The sequence below is a fragment of the Pristiophorus japonicus genome, chromosome 6, assembly GCF_044704955.1.
Source record: "Pristiophorus japonicus isolate sPriJap1 chromosome 6, sPriJap1.hap1, whole genome shotgun sequence".
Lineage (NCBI taxonomy): Eukaryota > Metazoa > Chordata > Chondrichthyes > Pristiophoridae > Pristiophorus > Pristiophorus japonicus.
In genome coordinates, this window is record NC_091982.1 from 199,189,104 (window position 1) to 199,209,382 (window position 20,279).

A 20,279-nucleotide genomic window follows, 5' to 3' on the forward strand; every position below is an offset into this window, starting at 1 on the left:
AGGGGGGAGGCCATCTTAGACTGGGTGTTATGTAATGAGAAAGGATTAATTAGCAATCTCGTTGTGCGAGGCCCCTTGGGGAAGAGTGACCATAATATGGTGGAATTCTGCATTAGGATGGAGAATGAAACAGTTAATTCAGAGACCATGGTCCAGAACTTAAAGAAGGCTAACTTTGAAGGTATGAGGCGTGAATTGGCTGAGATGGATTGGCGAATGATACTTAAGGGGTTGACTGTGGATGGGCAATGGCAGACATTTAGAGACCGCATGGATGAACTACAACAATTGTACATTCCTGTCTGGCATAGAAATAAAAAAGGGAAGGTGGCTCAACCGTGGCTATCAAGGGAAATCAGGGATAGTATTAAAGCCAAGGAAGTGGCATACAAATTGGCCAGAAATAGCAGCGAACCTGGGGACTGGGAGAAATTTAGAACTCAGCAGAGGAGGACAAAGGGTTTGATTAGGGCAGGGAAAATGGAGTACGAGAAGAAGCTTGCAGGGAACATTAAGACGGATTGCAAAAGTTTCTATAGATATGTAAAGAGAAAAAGGTTAGTAAAGACAAATGTAGGTCCCCTGCAGTCAGAATCAGGGGAAGTCATAACGGGGAACAAAGAAATGGCGGACCAATTGAACAAGTACTTTGGTTCGGTATTCACGAAGGAGGACACGAACAACCTTCCGGTTATAAAAGGGGTCGGGGGGTCTAGTAAGGAGGAGGAACTGAGGGAAATCCTTATTAGCCGGGAAATTGTGTTGGGGAAATTGATGGGATTGAAGGCCGATAAATCCCCAGGGCCTGATGGACTGCATCCCAGAGTACTTAAGGAGGTGGCCTTGGAAATAGTGGATGCGTTGACAGTCATTTTCCAACATTCCATTGACTCTGGATCAGTTCCTATGGAGTGGAGGGTAGCCAATGTAACCCCACTTTTTAAAAAAGGAGGGAGAGAGAAAACAGGGAATTATAGACCGGTCAGCCTGACATCGTAATGGGTAAAATGATGGAATCAATTATTAAGGATGTCATAGCAGTGCATTTGGAAAGAGGTGACATGATAGGTCCAAGTCAGCATGGATTTGTGAAAGGGAAATCATGCTTGACAAATCTTCTGGAATTTTTTGAGGATCTTTCCAGTAGAGTGGATAAGGGAGAACCAGTTGATGTGGTATATTTGGACTTTCAGAAGGCGTTCGACAAGGTCCCACACAAGAGATTGATGTGCAAAGTTAGAGCACATGGGATTGGGGGTAGTGTACTGACATGGATTGAGAACTGGTTGTCAGACAGGAAGCAAAGAGTAGGAGTAAATGGGTACTTTTCAGAATGGTAGGCAGTGACTAGTGGGGTACCGCAAGGTTCTGTGCTGGGGCCCCAGCTGTTTACACTGTACATTAATGATTTAGATGAGGGGATTAAATGTAGTATCTCCAAATTTGCGGATGACACTAAGTTGGGTGGCAGTGTGAGCTGCGAGGTGGATGCTGTGAGGCTGCAGAGCGACTTGGATAGGTTAGGTGAGTGGGCAAATGCATGGCAGATGAAGTATAATGTGGATAAATGTGAGGTTATCCACTTTGGTGGTAAAAACAGAGAGACAGACTATTATCTGAATGGTGACAGATTAGGAAAAGGGGAGGTGCAAAGAGACCTGGGTGTCATGGTACATCAGTCATTGAAGGTTGGCATGCAGGTGCAGCAGGCGGTTAAGAAAGCAAATGGCATGTTGGCCTTCATAGCAAGGGGATTTGAGTACAGGGGCAGGGAGGTGTTGCTACAGTTGTACAGGGCATTGGTGAGGCCACACCTGGAGTATTGTGTACAGTTTTGGTCTCCTAACCTGAGGAAGGACATTCTTGCTATTGAGGGAGTGCAGCAAAGGTTCACCAGACTGATTCCCGGGATGGCGGGACTGACCTATCAAGAAAGACTGGATCAACTGGGCTTGTATTCACTGGAGTTCAGAAGAATGAGAGGGGACCTCATAGAAACATATAAAATTCTGACGGGGTTAGACAGGTTAGATGCAGGAAGAATGTTCCCAATGTTGGGGAAGTCCAGAACCAGGGGTCACAGTCTAAGGATAAGGGGTAAGCCATTTAGGACCGAGATGCGGAGGAACTTCTTCACCCAGAGAGTGGTGAACCTGTGGAATTCTCTACCACAGAAAGTTGTTGAGGCCAATTCACTAAATATATTCAAAAAGGAGTTAGATGAGGTCCTTACTGCTAGGGGGATCAAGGGGTATGGCGAGAAAGCAGGAATGGGGTACTGAAGTTGAATGTTCAGCCATGAACTCATTGAATGGCGGTGCAGGCTAGAAGGGCCGAATGGCCTACTCCTGCACCTATTTCCTATGTTTCTATGTTTCTATGTAACTGTCTTCCTTATACAAATAAAGAGCCATCCTGACTAAAAAATTATAAACAAAGCAAAGATAAAATATTGAATATTCTTTCCTGTGAGAAGCAGCAGCAGCCTTCGAGCTGCAGTGCTTGAGGCAGGCTTTCCATGTCGGAGACAGAGGCAGCGTCAGTGACTCGACAGCAGCCCAACAACAAAGGCAGCAAGCAGCCTTTGAGCTGCGGTGCTTCAGGCATGCCTTCCTTCCATGTAGGAGACAGGGGTGGCGTCAGTGGCTCGACGGCAGCCGAAGACACAGCAAACAAGCAGCCTTCGATATGCGAGGGAAGCTGAGGCCATTCGGCCATGGGATAGGGGCGGCGGCAGTGGCTGACGGCGGCCGAAGACACAGCAAGCAGCCTTCGAGCTGCGAGGGAGACTGAGGCCATTTGGCCACAGGATAGGGGCGTCGGCAGTGGCCGAAGGCAGCTGAAGACACAGCAAGCAACCTTCGAGCTGCGAGGGAGACTGAGGCCATTCGGCCAAGGACAGGGAGAGGCAGCCAGATAGCCAGTTTGAAACTTAAATTTGCAGAATGGGTGCTGCATTGTCAACACCACGGATTATGCAATGGTTCGCCATCAATTCACTGCATAGGAGAGAATTGATTAGAGCTCACTGCACCAGGAACGTCATAGCCCGTAGGCTGATGGGCAGGAGACCTTACCCATGTTGGCAATATCGAGCCAGGCGCTCGTACCTGGACATGAGTGAGGCTGATTGTGTCAAAAGGCTGCGTTTCCGCTGAGAAGTTGTCACTGAGATCCGTGATATGGTGAGAGCAGATTTGCAGCCCAGAAGCAGAACGCCGACTGCCTTGTCTGTTGAAGTGAAGGTAACAGCTGCACTTGCCTTCTATGCCTCGGGATCGTTTCAGGCTACAACTGGAGATGTGTGCGCCATCTCTCAACATGCAATACATGCCTGCGTTTGCCAGGTCACGGCTGCACTTTATGCGCGGAGGAATGACTTCTTCAAGTTCCCAATAACCGCACAAGCGATCCATGATGGGACTGTGGGCTTCTTCAGGATTGCCGGCTTCCCAAAGGTACAGGGCTGCATTGATTGTACCCACATAGCCTTGCGAGCACCTGTGGAAGATTCCGAGCAGTACAGGAATAGAAAAGGTTTCCACTCCATCAATGTGCAGCTTGTGTGTGACGACAAGCAGCGCATCATGTCAGTCGATGCGAGATACCCTGGCAGCACCCATGATGCGTTCATCCTACGAGACAGCGTTATATCTGACATGTTTGAGCAGCAGCCAGAAGGGCAGAGCTGACTACTGGGAGACAAAGGGTACGGCCTGGCCACCTGGCTCATGACGTTTCTACACGTGACACGGACAGAAGCTGACTGGCAATACCACATGGCGCACATTGCGATGCGCAGCATCATTGAGAGGACCATTGGCATATTGAAACAGCGTTTCCGATGCCTGGACCATTCCGGAGGCCACTTGCAATACTCTCCTCAGATTGTCGGTCACTTCACTGTTGTGTGCTGCATGCTCCATAGCTTAGCCATCATGAGGCAGCAGGAGCTGGTAGTGGAACCAGAAGACCCACGTGAGGGTCCAGTGCATGATGATAGTATTACGGCAGAGCAGGATGTGGATGATGACGACGATCAGGAAAGCAATCAAGTGACTGATGCCGGAGCACGAGGTCGGAGAAGGGTCGTCCATCGTGCACATTTAACGATTGCTTGAGCCTTGCGCCAGCAGCTCATCCATGAACGCTTCAATTACTGATGCCTGAGGGCTCTGCGACAACTTTTGTGCATGGACATGTTTATTCTTTGCAGTTGTTCCTACGTTGTGTTGAGTTAATGGAAGATGAATCAGTTTTAATGAAAAAATATTTTATTGAAAAGTTAACGTCATTGTAATAAAATATTTGTTGTATCAAACTTTACTTGTTAATATGACTCTTGAAGATCACTTAAAAACTTTAAGATCACTTATAAACTTGTAAAGTTACAAAACAATTTCAATGTGAAAAATCTTACACCCTTAAGATCACTTAAACTTCAAGATCACTTTTTAGATGCAAAATTAAATAAGTTACAAAATGTGGAAGCATTTACACTATAAGATCACTTAAAAACCCTAAGATCACTTATAAGTTGTAAAGTTACAAAATTTACAAAACAATTTCAATTTGAAAAACGCTACTACAGCTACATCAAGAACAAGAACAAAAGCAGCAAAGAAAGGCTGCAACCATCTCTCGTCCACATCTCAGTGAATGTTCACTTTTTCATGGGGGTGTCATTTGATTGGCGGGGCTGTGTGCCCTTATTGCAGCAGCTATCTCCATGAGGGCCTGTGCCGTCGATTGCACTCCCTCGGACATTCCCTCCCTAAGTTCCCATGTCATTACTGCTATTTCTCCCGTCAGGACCGTCACCTCTTCACCCACTGCACTGACGCTACCGATGAGTGATCGGGTAAGCTCATTGGTCTCCATACCCAATGCCACAACCTGAGCCACATCTGTTGAACGCTACATCTCAGGAGAGCGTGTCTCCAATCTCCTTCTCCTCTGCCTGGGTCTGCCTTGTGGCACCACTACACTGGGAGGCGCGGGCACGGATGGTGGGACACTCGATGTTCCAAACGGCAGCACTACACAGGGAGGCGCGGGCTGGGACGGTGGGACGCACTGTGTTCCAGATGGCAGTACTAGAGAGAGAGGCGCGGGCTGGGATGGTGGGACGTTCTATGTTCGAGACGGCAGTACTAGAGAGAGAGGTGCAGGCTGGGACAGTGGGGCGCTCGGTGTTCCAGACGGCAGTACTAGAGAGAGAGGTGCGGGCTGGGATGGTGGGACGTTCTATGTTCGAGACGGCAGTACTAGAGAGAGAGGTGCAGGCTGGGACAGTGGGGCGCTCGGTGTTCCAGACGGCAGTACTAGAGAGAGAGGTGCGGGCTGGGACAGTGGGACGCTCTTTGCTCCAGACGGCAGCATTAGAGAGAGAGGCTCGAACTGGGACGGTGGGGCGCTCGGTGTTCCAGACGACAGCACTCGAGTGCGAGCCATGGGCTGGGACGGTGGGTGAATGGGTGTAAACTGCTCCATTATATCACCAGCACCACTGGGACCCGCAATGTTGGAATCAAAACCATGGAAGGTGGAACCAGAATCTATGCCAGTGGGAGGCGCAGGCTCGGACGGTGGTGCACTGGCTGTAAACTGCTGCATTACACCAGCAGCACCACTGGGACCCGCAACATCGGAATCAAAACCATGGAAGGTGGAACCAGAACCTATGCAAGGAATTGAAACTCTGATGTCCCTTAATGGGGGCTCATAAACATTAATTTTGAAGCTCTCCCCTGTAGACATTTCAGTCATCGCCACCATCATCCAGTCTGGATCATCTGCATCTGGTTGTACTGGTTCTTGTTCTGTATCTTCAGGATCCTCAGAATTGGCATCATCATCATCATCATCATCATCATCATCATGTTCTGCAAAATACATCAGAACAGTCAAATGTTTAACAGCAAGGGAGGGGGCATGAGTACTCTCACACATAGCAGGCCAGGCAGCAGGTTGATTTGAAGGGCCACGATGCATTTTCAGGACTTACCCTCTTCCTCGCGTGCCGGCCCAGCTTTTGCTGTACTGATTGCTTTTCTCCATGTATGACTCATCATAGCAGCTACCCTCTGTTCCAAGGGTGTCAGTGGATGCAGATTTGGCGTGCCTCCTCCTGTTCGAGTTGCTTCCCTTTTGTTGTGGGCCCAATTTCTTCTGCAAAGAGTAAAATATAACTTTTTACAGAGTGCGTCTTTCTGCAGGGTGGGACATACAGATAGTCACGTTACAATTACGATTACATTAAAAATGGAAACTATTACTTACACTAACTACTTGACCAAGGTCGTGCCATTTCTTTTTACACTGGCTTCCAGATCTCATGGTATGCACCACTGCGCAGTAATCTTTTGCAACTTGATTCCAGTGTTTCGTCATTTCTTTAGGTGGCACTTTTATGCGACCTCTGTTGCTGGTATCTAGCTCCTGCCATCTCTGCTCAATGATGTTGACTAATATCTCCACTTCCTCATGCAAGAAATTCTTTGTTCTTGGTGGACATTGTTCCATTGCTGTATTGAATTGACACTCTTATTTTTCAAAACACACAGTCCTTCATTTGCAAGCACCAATGCAACACCTGTTCTGGAAGTTTAGCAGCAAAAAGCAGCACTCACTGATTTCAACAGGTGATTTATTCAACAGTACTGCTAAAAGCATTCCTTCAGACACAAAAAAAACTCACCAAAAGTCAATCCCAAGCCTTTCCAGGGGTCTACAAGACAAATCAACACTTTTCTTTAAGTCCCTTTAAAAATGGCCGAGTGTCAATGTTTCTGGGCTATTGCGCATGCGCGCGTGCGCTCCAATGCGCATGCGCAGGGCTGCCGGCATGACGTTGCCGCATTTAAATTAGTCCCGCCCCCCTCCATTACCAGAATTGGTGCGGCTCTGTGGCTCTGCCCTCCGCTGCTGTGTGCGCGCCGCGCCGAGCTCCCAGTGACCTGCAAGGAGCCGGAGAATTCAGATGTATTTTTCTGTCGTACTTTTAGGCACGAGAAATGGGCGTCCAGGTCGGGGCTGCGCTGTTCTGGGCGCGGCCCGAAACTTGACCCCTTAGTATCTCACAAGATGTTCTGGTAGCTCATTTGAAAGTAAAACATATTTTTCAAAGGGGAATAAACAAAACGTGCAAAAAAAACTTGAACTGTATATATTGCAAGTATATTCATTTGCATACAAATTCAACAACAGTCCTTAGAACAGGAAATTACATCTTTAAAATGTTTTACGTTTTCTTTTCTTTGAGGGAAGTAACGAAGGAAATAGCAGAGGCTTTGGCCACAATCTTTCAATTTTCCTTGCATTTGGGAGTGATGCCAGAGGACTAGAGGGTTGCAAATGTTACAGCCCTGTTCATAAAAGGGAGAGGTATAAACCCAATAGAGGTATAAACAGCTCAGTCAGCCTATTGTTGATGGTGGGGAAACATCTAGAGATCATAATCCAGGACAAAACTAATTTTCACTTGTAAAAGTGTGGGTTAATTAATGACAACCAACACAGATTTATTAAAGGCAAGTCATGTCTGACAAACTTGATTGAGTTCTTCAATGAAATAATGGCCCTGGTTGATGACAGTAGTGCAGTTGATGTTGTGTATATGTTGTGATGTTGTGTCAAAAGGTATTTGAGTACCATATAATCAACTCGTTGGAAAATTGAGGCCCATGGGATTAAAGGGGTAGTTGTAGCATGGATACAAAATTGGTTAAGAGACAGAAAGCAGAGTTGTGGTGAATGATCATTTTTCAGACTGGAGGGAAATATACATTTGTGTCCCTAAGGGACGGTATAATTTTGATAGGGTATCATTTGCTGACCATGACATTACAACTAATGAGGAAGTGTAGTGACAACACTGGGAAATGGGAGGTGTAATTGAAGATCAATCAGCCAGCCGTCTGCCTGGAATGTGTAATTTGATCCAGTCATTGGCAGGCAGATTGCAGAGTGACTGTGCTGCATTGAAGGTCATTGTTGAGGTCAGATAATGCACAGCACTATCCCCCTCCCATATTTGCATCATGCTCTCCTCACCCCCTTCCCCTGACACCTCGATCACACTCTCCTCCCCTCCCCCACCTCCCTTACCTGCATCATGGACCCCTTACCCCCTCCCCCTTAGACATGGATCGTGCTCTTTTCTCTCCGCCTCCCCTCTTATAATGTCATTGTGTGCAGAAACAACAGTGAGTTGAGCTGTGTTTGAATGTCAGCAAGTTGATTTCGGAAGGCCCAGTGCACAGCAAGTGTTGTTATCGGACCAGAGGAGTCCTGCGCATGAGCGTCATCGGACAGCGCGAAAACCGGAAGTTAGGCTCCAACGTCACCGTTCATTTCATTTTGATATACATTAATGACCTGGACTTGAGTACAGTGGACACAATATCAAAGATTGAAATTTAAGAGAAGTATGAAGTGATGCCTTTTAGAAGGAAGAATGAGGAGAAACAATATAAACTAACCGGTACAATTTTAAATGGGGTGCAGGAACGGGAAGACCTGAGTGTTCACATTTACAAGTATTTTAATGTGGCAGGACACATTGATGATCTGTTAATGTATGTGGGATCCTTGGCTTTATAAATCGACGCAGAGGCACCTATAATAATGGAGAGGCAGGCGGGGGGGAGGTGGAGGGCTGGGGGGGGAGGTTTAGCAGCCCGGAAAACCGTAAGTATGCAGTCGGACATCGGGGGGAGAGGAGTCAAACACTGGGGATGGGGGGAGGGGGGTGTGGATGTTTTGATCATGGGGACGGAAACAGGTAAGTTTGGTGGGTCGGGGGAAGCACTCCTGCTTCTCCTAGCCCAGAAGCAGTGCTGGAAAGGCACTTGCCTGTTTCATCCAGCCGTTCTTGCCTTCCTTCAGTTGCTTGCTTTTCCGAGGCCCAGGAAACCTGGCTAGTCAGCATTAAGTCTGGAACAGAGATAAAATCGTGGACACATAGCCTCTGTAAAATATTTCAATGACCGAGCAACCTCCAGAGAACAGGTTAGTTGTCCACTTCCCAACCCGCCTCTATTAAAAGCGGAAGTTGGAGGCGGATTTGGGTCGGTTTTCCGATTTTTAAATTTCTAACGCCCCACATGTCTCCCCCCATGATTTAAGATAATTGGCAAAAGAATCAGGAGGAGATGAGGAGAATTTTTTTAATGCAACGAGTTGCTATGATCTGAAATTATAGGGAATTGGATAAATACTTGAAGGGGAACAATTTTCAGGGCTATGCGGAAAGAACGAGACAGTGGTATTAATTGGATAGCTCTTTCAAAGAGCCGGCAGGGGCTCGATGGGCCACATGGCCTCCTTCTGTGCTGTAAGATTCTATGATGATTCTTTGTTGATGCTAATTTGCTGATTTGTTACATTCTATGTAGTATTTAGAACTAGAATGCAGCCTGCTCATACATGCCATTTTTGTTTCTCGATGGATTGAAATAGAAAAAGATTTCATACTGAATGTCTATGAAAATTAGCTGTTCTAAAGAGGCAATTGGAGAATATCCAGTTACACTAGCCAATTCACAGAGTTATTTTAACTCCAAACCTAGTAGCTAATTGTAATAGACAATTATAAGATGTGAACTGGCAGTGCAACAGTTAGACAGACATATGTGCACGATCTTGGAATGAGCTGAATTCTGCCACATATACTTCTAGTTGTATTATAATGGTATTAATATTGCCATTTATTGATTCCAACAGATCTGGAAAATCATCTTATGACTCAGCAACTTAGTTTCCAAAAGGTTACAGAAGAAATGGAACATTGCAAGGAGTTGTTACTGTGAGTGAAGTACTGGCATCTTAAATAATTTAGTCAAACAGTAATAAGAAATTAATGAATAAAATCAAGCTATTTTCGAATTCATTTCCCTGTCACAAACTTGCAGTACATTTTTTTTTGGTAAACAGAAAAGTTTGTTCGAAAGGGAATGATTTGGATGTGTGATATCAAAGGTTGTGGTACATCAGTAATGCTCTTTGTTTTTAGAATTTAATTATTTTTCATAAACAAATTCCCAGATTTTGTAATTATTTCTAGTTACCTTTTTTTAATTGATTTTCACTCAGAAATTTATAGTTCCCAGCCCATGTGATTTCCCAAAACATCACAATTTTGTGACTGTTACAAGGTTTGCTGTTGTCCACCTTGTCAGCTGCACCTGGAGACCATAACTGGTCCATCGATAGTGTGTTAGCTCTACTTACTTTCAAAAAATAAAAAAAACTCTATAAAATTCTATAACCAGTAAATTGGGTTCATTCCACGCTGCCAGTTGGGAGCAGCATTTACAAGATGTGCATTTCAGGAAATTGCAGATGCACAGCCTGTGATTCTCCTTCTATTAATAGTAGTGGGCAGAATATCACGGGTTGTACACCCACAATCTCCAACGTGGCGTACACTGCGCACATAGCTCCACTCTTTGGAGCTTGGAATATAAATGAATAATTGTGAATTTTCATCTAAAAAATTGTATCATTCATTTTCTCCTGGGTTTAGTTTCCTAAAGTAAGAACTGAATACAAAGATGTCAATGTATCATATGTCCTTATACTTCAATTTAATTTATTCAATGTTCTGTTGAAGCGAGCCTTTGTCTTATTGGTAGCATTTTCATCTCTGAATCAGAAGGTATTCCTAACAGTCTTGTGTCAATGTCACCAATATCTTTCGTACCTCCTGCTGGCACCTTGATGCTGCAGAAACCTACTAGACTATCACTCCTGGACATTATACATGCCATGAGAAACTTTCTACTATGTGTTGCAAATTGATGTAGTGGACTCCTTCTACTTCGCCATCATTGCAGAGTTGAACGTAACTTTTCTTATATCAGAGTCTGTTTCACTTGAAGGTAGTACAGCTGTTGAGTTTTTCCTTCTCCCTGCTATCTATTCATACGTACATTAAAAATATCAGGGATGAGAAAAGGCCATTCAGCACATTAAAGTTCATTCCTGTAGCCAGCAAACCAACAGAGGTTGCTGCTCTATCCCATGTGGTTCAAAAACTGGCTAAGGCTGCAAAATCTCCCAATTTCTTATGTTCAACTTACAATCCCATGTAATTACTTACCTTGTAAATGAATAGGAAGGAAAAAACGTTCTTAAAAATACCTGTAGGAAGAATTTAAAACCTACTTCTTTGACCAAGCTTTTGGCCACCTGACCTAATATCTCTTTATGTGGCTCGGTGTCAAATTTTGTCTGATAATGCACCTAGTGATGTTTTTACTATGTTAAAGGCACTACTTAAATGAAATTTCTCTCCCCAACTTCTGTCTGAGGCTGAACCAGACTGCTCACAATCTTGGTGTCATATTTGACCCTGAAATGAGCTTTCGACCACATATCTGCAGCATAACTAAGACTGCCTATTTCCACCTCCATAACATCATCTGTCTCCGTCCTTGCCTCAGCTCATCTGCTGCTGAAGCCTTCATCCATGCCTTTGTTACCTCCAGACTTGACTATTCCAACACACTCCTGGCTGACCTCCCACATTCTACCCTAAGGTATTTAACAACACTCCTCAGCTTTCATTAAGAACTTTTCAGCCAAGATCATGGTTTCTGAGGCAAGATGCACTTCCACTGCCTCTGTTATTTAAAGGATGTTTTTGTACACTTGTTATGCATAAGAAAAATGCATAAACCATGAAATGCTTCACAATCATGTACCCTCCCTGATCTAGGAATATTTGATGGGGAATTATACAAATAACTATACCTGACCTGGGAGAACTATTGGCTGCAAAAAACACCAAGCTATGTTCCATTCCTCAGTACTGACTTCCCTCACCTTATTAAGTACAATGGGCCCAATTTTGGCATGACTTGCATCCATTTTTTTGGAGTAAGTTGTTTTTTCTGGCGTAATTTAAAAAATGCCATTTTCCCCCCAAAATTTGCTCCAGAGTAAGTCAGTTAGGTACAATTTTTTTTAGGTCAGTTTTTTTTTCAAAAGGGGGCGTTCCCAGACATTTACGCCAGTTTTGGCCATTTATGCCACTTTGGCCAGCAAAAACTTACTCCAAATCGACTTAGGTCAGTTTATGTGGCCAGCTCCTTAAAACCTTACGGGCAGTGAAGAAAAAGCCGCGCATATTCGGCAGATATTAGGGCAGGGATAGGGGAGGGAAGGGAACTGGAGAGGACCTCAAAAAGCAAGCACCAAACATTGCAAGGAAAAGCTCAAACAATTAAAATACTAATAAGAGCTGCTGGCCGCGCTGTCACAGGTGGGGGCAGTGGAGGTATCCAGAGAGCGAGAGAGAGAGATGCTGGTATACAAAACACTCTTTCTCTCCACCACACCCCCCCAAAACACTCTTTCTCCCTCCCAAAAACTCTCCTCCCCCTCCCTATACACTCTTTCTCTCCCCCCCCCCACCGCCACAAACTCTCCTCCTCCGCCTCCCCCCTCCCCCCCAATCAAAACTCTCAAGCATACACAACCACCAAATAAAAAATAAAACTGAAGCCCTACGCCTTACCTCACCCGGGAACTCAATAGGCCGGTCGGCCGGTGCAGGAGGCCACTTGGCCGGGGATAGGGTGCGGCGAGATCGGGCGTCCCTTCAGCTGGGGATAGGGGCTGCGAGCATCGGGTCCTGCTCACAGCCCACAGGACACGCTGGGAGGGCAGGAACATGCACGCAGCTCTCACTGAACATGCGCGCAGGTGCCGGCAGTGCTTTCTGCGCTGGCCTGTTGCTCTCCCCACCCCACCCCCCCCTGCTTCAGACTGAACGTTACACCACGACTCCGGGGACTCCGAAGAGCGGCCAGGATGGGGCCCTTTTTTCCCAGCGCCTTTCCAGCGCGCACAGTCGGCGTGCTTCAGGTCAATGCGCCAAAAAAACGGCTTGGGCAATGTTGGGTCCAATATTTGCTAAATATTTTATGATAAATTCACTAATACATATGTCCAGCCAAGAGCCATGCTTACAGGGAGCATGAATTGAGATAGGGCTACAACACCATAGAACTGGTTCCCCGACTTATGCTTCCTCACTGGAAGCACAGGATTGGTAAATATACCCTTTTATTTCAAGCAGCTAATCATTACAAAGAAATAAATTGCAAACTGAAACCGAAAAACTGACAAACATAAAAAAGAAAGAAAGACTTGGATTTATATAACGCCTTTCATGGCCACCGGATTCTCAAAGCACTTTACAGCCAATGGAGTACTTTTGAAGTGTAGTCACTGGTGTAATATAGGAATTGTGGCAGCCAAATTGTGCACAGCAAACTCCCACAAACAGCAATGTGATAATGACTAGATAATCTTTTTTTGTTATGTTGATTGAGGGATAAATATTGGCCAGGACACCAGGGATAACTCCCCTGCTCTTCTTAAAAATAGTGCCATGGGATCTTTTACGTCCACATTGAGAGTGCACAAGGGGCCTCAGATTAACATCTCATCCGAAAGATGGCACCTCTGACAGTTCAGCACTCCCTCAGCACTGCACTGGAATGTCAGCCTAGATTTTTTTTGTGCTCCAGTCCTTGGAGTGGGCCTTAAACCCACAACCTTCTGACTTTGAGTGTGCTACCCACTGAATCATGGCTGACACAGAGAATTAAGGCGATTAAGGTGAAAAACAGTTAATAGTCAGTGTATAAACATTCTTAAAAAATTACAACATAGTACATACTAAAACAATTTTTCTTAAATATAACTCTATGGGGCCAAAATTGCCCCTTTCTTTAAGAGCCGTGACTGCTTCAAAGAGTCGGCCACGGGTTGGTAATGACTCTCTGCCTAATCGGTGCGGAGCAAGGACCATTTTTTAAATTGCCCTAACTGAGTTTTCGCAGTGGTAATGGTTACTGTGCCACCTGTGCTCCCGCCCTGTCAGGCACGTGCGGACCCCCCACTAACTGGCGGCGACCCACTTTCCGCCCCGCGTGGGAAATTGCCTGGGCGGCGCGTCCGGCCTTAAAGGAGAGGGTGCACTGCTGTGGACGTCATTTTATTTTATTTGTCGTCGACTGCCAGGTCGGCCAGACAGTGGTGCCCACGGGTTCAGCTGGGCCGCCAACAGGCAGCCCGGCATCCCCTCTTGGGAGCCAGGCCGCTCCCTGGTGGCCCAGTGGACCTAACTAAACCCCATGCCTCCCCTTTAACTGTAGATAACATTCTATTATAAAGGCAGTGAACATGGAAAGGGTCAGAGTCAGAGGAAACATTTTTGATTCTACAGTTTATTTTTGATCTCCTCAAGATATGAATTGTGATTGTGTTTGTTGAAATTGGGAAGGGGCAGACTTGAAGCTGCAGCGTTAAGAGCCGCATGGATTTCTGGTAAAGAACATAAAACATAAGAACATAAGAAATAGGAGCAAGAGTAGGCTATTTGACCCGTCGAGCCTGCTCTGTCATTCAAAAAGATCATGGCTGATCTGATCTTGGCCTCAACTTCACTTCCCTACACGCTCCCCATAATCCTTGACTCCTTTAACGTTCAAAAATCTGTCTATCTCCTCTTAAATATATTCAGTGACCCAGCCTCCACAGCTCTCGGAGATAGAGAATTCCACAGATTCACGACCCTCTGAGAGAAGAAATCCCTCCTCATCTCCGTTTTAAAAGGGCGGCCCCTTATTCTGAAACTATGTTCCCTAGTTCTAGATTCCCCCGTGAGGGGAACCACCCTCTCTGCATCTACCCTGTCAAGCCCATCACACAATCTTATACATTTCAAGAAGATTACCTCTCATTCTTCTAAACCGCAATGAGTATAGGCCCAACCTGCTCACTCTTTCTTCAATCGACAACCCTTTCATCTCAAGAATCAACATAGTGAATCTTTTCTGAACTGCCTCCAATGCAAGTATATCCCCCCCTTAAATAAGGAGACCAAAACTGTACGCAGTACTCCAGGTGTGATCTCACCAACTCCCTGTACAGTTGTAGCAGGACTTCCCGACTTTTATACTCCATCCCCCTTGCAATAAAGACCAACATTCCTTTTGCCTTCCTAATTACTTGCTGTACCTGCATGCTAACGTTTTGTGTTTCATGTACAGATCCCTCTGTACTGCAGCATTTTGTAATCTCTCTCCATTTAAATAATAATTTGCTTTTTTATTCTTCCTACCTCACATAACCTCACAATTTCCTACATTATATTCCACCTGCCATTTTTTGCCCATTTGTTTAGCCTGTCTATGGGCCTAAGTTTCTGCCCTCTGTAAAAACGGCACACTTCCATAAGGTGCGCCGACTTTCTGGAATAAAAAGGGCGCCGAAAACTTACCTTGTGATTCTACGAGTTCTTCAGGATGTCTTCGGCCTCGGCGCAGCACAAGGAGTCGGGGGCGGAGCCAGGTCCCGGCGCTGAAAACAATGCCAGGACCTCTGCACATGCGCGCTAGAGTGTGCACGCATGTGCAGTAGCTCCTCGCAGCCCGAATCTGTGCAGGCGGCGTGGGAGGGGCCCGAAGAGCACCGTTCCTAGCCCTGGCCGAATGGGCTCACCGGGAATTGAAGATCGGGACTCGGGCTTCCCTCTCGTTCAGCTCCCCCCCGCCCCCACCCTCCCTCCCATTCAGCTCCCCTCCCTCCCTCCCTCCCATTCAGCCTCCCTCCCGTTCAGCTTCCCCAACCCCTCCTGTTCATCCCCCCCCTCCCTCCCGTTCAGCTACCCCCCTCCCTCCCTCCCGTTCAGCTCCACCTCCTTCCCTCCCGTTTAGCCTCCCTCCATCCCTCCCGTCAGCTCTCCCTCCTCCTTCCTCCCCCTCTCCCCCCTCCCTCCTCCTCCCCTTTCTTCTCCCCCTCCCTCCCCCTCCTCCACGCCCTCCCTCCTACTCCCCCTTCTCTCCCCCTCCTTTCCCTTCCTCTCTCCCCCTCCTCCTCTCCCCTCTCTTCTACCCCCCTCCCTCCCCTCCCCCCCTTCCCCCTCTCTCCCCCCACTCCTCGCTGTCAGAAACACAGAGAGACACTGACAGAGACAGAGAGAGAGAGAGACACTGACAGAGACACAGAGAGAAACACTGGGGTGGGGTCCCGTCCCAGCATGCTGTTGGAGGGCTCCCGGTGCTGCAGTAGGTGAGTAGAAACTTCATTTTTTATTTATTGATTGATTTATTATTTTATTTATTTATTTATTTTTTTTTAAATTGATTTATTGATTTATTTATCATTTATTATTGATGATGGCTCTTTATTTGTAAAAGTGAAGTGTTTAATGTTTGTAAACTCCCCTCCCCCCCCGCCCACCTCTCATTCCCTACGCCTGATTTATAAGTGTAGGCAAAGTTTTTCTAAGCGTACAAAAATCTACACTTACTCCATTCTAAGTTAGTTTGGAGTAAGTTTTCGCTGCCTAAACTTGCAAAACAGGCGGAAGTGGCTGGACACGCCCCCTTTTGAAAAAAAAATCTGTTCTAAAATGAAACTATTCTAACTCACCAGAACTGAGCAAACTAAATGTCGAGAATTGCAATTTCTAAGATGCTCCATTCTAAACTAGTTACTCCAAAAAAATAGGAGCAACTCAGGCCGAAACTTGAGCCCAATATCCCTTTGCAGATTCTTTGTGTACTCCTCACAACTTGCTTTCCCACCTATCTTTGTATCATCAGCAAATTTGGCTACATTACACTCGGTCCCTTCATCCAAGTCATTAATATAGATGCTAAATAGTTGAAGCCCCAGCACTGATCCCTGCGGCACCCCACTAGTCACTGTTTGCCAACCTGAAAATGACCCATTTATCCTGACTCTCTTAGTTAGCCAATCCTCTATCCAAGCTAATATATTATTACCCACAACCCCGTAAAGACTTTTGTTTGACCTTTATATTTTCTCTCACTATGTTGCAGGAGTGGCAACATTGATTTACTTTTAAACATAGAAACATAGAAACATAGAAAATAGGTGGAGGAGTGGGCCATTCGGCCCTTCGAGCCTATACCACCACTCAATATGATCATGGCTGATCATGCACTTCAGTACCACATTCCTTCTTTCTCTCCATACTCCTTGATCCCTTTCGCCGTAAGGGCCACATCTAACTCCCTTTTGAATATATCTAATGAACTGGCCTCAACAACTTTCTGTGGTAGAGAATTCCACATGCTCACAACTCGCTGAGTGAAGAAGTTTCTCCTCATCTCGATCCTAAATGGCTTACCCCTTATCCTTAGACTATGACCCCTGGTTCTGAACTTCCCCAACATCGGGAACATTCTTCCTGCATCTAACCTGTCCAATCCCATCAGAATTTTATATGTTTCTATGAGATCCCCTCTCATTCTTCTAAATTCCATTGAATATAAGCCTAGTCGATCCAGTCTTTCTTCATATGTCAGTCCTGTCATCCCGGGCATCAATCTGGTGAACCTTCGCTGCACTCCCTCAATAGCAAAAATGTCCTTCCTCAGATTAGGAGACCAAAACTGTACATAATATTCAAGGTGTGGCCTCACCAAGGCCCTGTACAACTGTAGTAAGACCTCCCTGCTCCTATACTCAAATCCCTCTCGCTATGAAGGCCAACATGCCATTAGCCTTCTTCACCGCCTGCTGTACCTGTATGCCAACTTTCAATGACTGATGTATCATGACATCAGGTCTCATTGCTATTCCCCTTTTCCTAATCTGTCACCATTCAGATAATATTCTGCCTTCCTGTTTTTACCACCAAAGTGGATAACCTCACATTTATCTACATTATACCGCATCTGCCATGTATTTGCCCACGCACCTAACCTGTCCAAGTCACCCTGCAGCCTCTTAGCATCCTCCTCACAGTTCACACTGGCACCCAGCTTAGTGTCATCTGCAAACTTGCAGATATTACATTCAATTCCTTCGTCTAAATCATTAATGTATATTGTAAATAGCTGGGGTCCCAGCACTGAATCTTGCGGCACTGCCTGCCATTCTGAAAAGCACCCGTTTATTCCTACTCTTTGCTTCCTGTCTGCCAACCAGTTCTCTATCCACGTCAATACATTACCCCCAATACCATTTTCTTGATCAACCCATTTATTCATAAATCACACACTGCACAGTATTTCCCAGGAAGATTGGCCGCCACAGTTGAGCCAGTATTTTTCAGGAACAGATTTAACAGTGTGCTACAATAATCATGCTAACCACTGCAACTTTAAACCATTAACTAACATGATTTAATCTAAATACAATAACATGTTCTTGCTGCTTCCACTTATATATGCACAAACCTAGTTACCCATTCTCCTTCACCCTCCCCATTCTATGGATTTAATAAGGCGTGTAACTGGAAAATCACCATTTGTCCCTTTATAAGTTTGTTTTAGTCAGGTGCCATATGCCTTGCTAATCCTGCACTATATGAGAATGTCCTTACATTGCTATCCCACATTTCATTTGCTGTCCTACTGACATCAGTTGCATAGATTTCCTTAAAATGTACCAAAACAAGAAGAAAGCTAAGTGACAACATTTTTGGACAGCCTATTTACAACAGTGCTGTATCCACTTGGCAAGTTGTGGGCTGTTTTACATCAACTCTTGGATGAGCCAGAACTTTCTGAAGCTCTACCTTAGCAAGACCAAACTTCCCACCAGGAATTCCCATCCCCCTTCCGAGATTCCTGCTCAAATTGAACACAACAGCCTTAGTCTCTCGCGAAACCTGAGCTGAGCTTCAAATCCCACGTCCAGTCCATCACCAGTATTGCCTAGCTGCACCCTAACTCATTTCCAGCGCTGCTGGAACTCTCATTCATGCCTTTGTCAATTCCAGATTTGACTTTTCCAGTGCCCTGCTTTCTGTCCTTCCAATCTTTAACTTACATCAACTCATCCAGAATCTATCCCGCATAACACCCTGACATGCTTGCCTGTCATCTTGTGATTGCCTCCATCCACTGGCTTCCTGTTGCTCAGTGTTTTTACTTCAAAATCTTTCCACTCTATAAATTTCTTCATGGTATCACTTCTCCCAATCTCAGGAACCTCCTCCAACCCTGCTTATACTTTCTGCTAATCCAACTCTGATCTACTGTTAATTTCCCCCTCCACACTATCATCCATCTTGCTCACACATTCTGGAATTCTCACTAAACCCTCTTCAACCACACTTTTGGCATCTCCCCTAATCTCTTTCCAACTTCTGCTAAAGTCTTATTCCCAATTGTGAAACACCTTGGACTAAAAGAAATGTAAGTTGCTGTGGTTGTTATAGTGAACTACATAGGATCCCGATATAATTTGTGGAGTTTACTCTATCATAACTATCCTCTGAAAGTTTACGAAAATTGCAATTTACGGATTGTATAAAGATCATTAAACTATAGTTGCTGACAGGTTTTCCATTACTGAAAATCGAATTTAATCCACCTACTGTCTAAAATCAGCATCACTTATCAACAGCCTGTGTTAATGGCTGGATTTCTTGAAGTTCTGCCCTGCATTCAAACATTGCTGTCATCATTTATGATGTAATCAACCCTTCCTCCCCTCTACCATCCAACTTAATTCAAATCTTGTAACTCGCTGCGTTTTGTTCTTCTGTAACATGAAGCAAAGTATATCCCAAGATCACTGCAAGTCAGATCTTGTAGTACATATGTGGGCGTTTACTGTTTGTGTTTCAAGTCTAAGTATGAACAGCCTTATTTCTGCTTGCGGAATACTTACATATTAAGAAATTCTTAGATTTGTATATACATTAAATAATTACAGGCCATAGATTATATGACATAGCTAGGGGTGGGCAATAAATGCTGGCCTTGCCAGCGACGCCCACATCCCGGAACAAATAAAAAGAATAAGACATACTGCAGTTAAGATAACATTAGTAAACTGCTCAAGTTTTAATTTGTAGAAAGAAAAAGATGCACATGCTGGAATTCTGAAATTAAAACAGAAAATGCTAGAAACACACAGTTCTGTCAACATGTGAAAAGAGAAAAGGCAAATTAACATTTAGTTACTTCAGCTGCTTGATGGGACAAATAATGCAACCTTTGCTGACTGTAACACCACTGTGCATCGGGTGCCTGCTTCCGCATTATGGGCACAAGCTTGAGGCCTACAGTGTCGCAAGCAGACAGCCTGCAGAACATAACTGGGAAGTGTGCTGGGCTCATTAAAAGCTTGGTTCCAGTGCAAAAGAGGTACCTGTAATTTACAGTCTGAACAGCACGCTGTAGCTAAAATGGGTGCTACAAGGGAGATCTCTTTCTTTCAGATGAGTCCTTGCTCTTAAAAGTGCTTTAGCATATCTGTTTTCAAGCCACTGTTTC

The 20,279-nt window shown here is 45.3% G+C and overlaps 1 protein-coding gene across 10 annotated transcripts in view; it reads left to right on the forward strand.

Annotated features, from left to right (window-relative positions):
- The window catches only part of lekr1 (Leucine-, glutamate- and lysine-rich protein 1), a 424,197-nt gene that overhangs the window by 320,269 nt on the left and 83,649 nt on the right, over positions 1-20,279 (forward strand). For all 10 annotated transcript variants that reach the window (XM_070883546.1, XM_070883550.1, XM_070883544.1 and 7 more), the window contains one exon: positions 9,727-9,808. In XM_070883546.1, the coding sequence (XP_070739647.1) occupies positions 9,727-9,808 (82 nt within the window). The remainder of the gene's footprint in view (positions 1-9,726; positions 9,809-20,279) is intronic.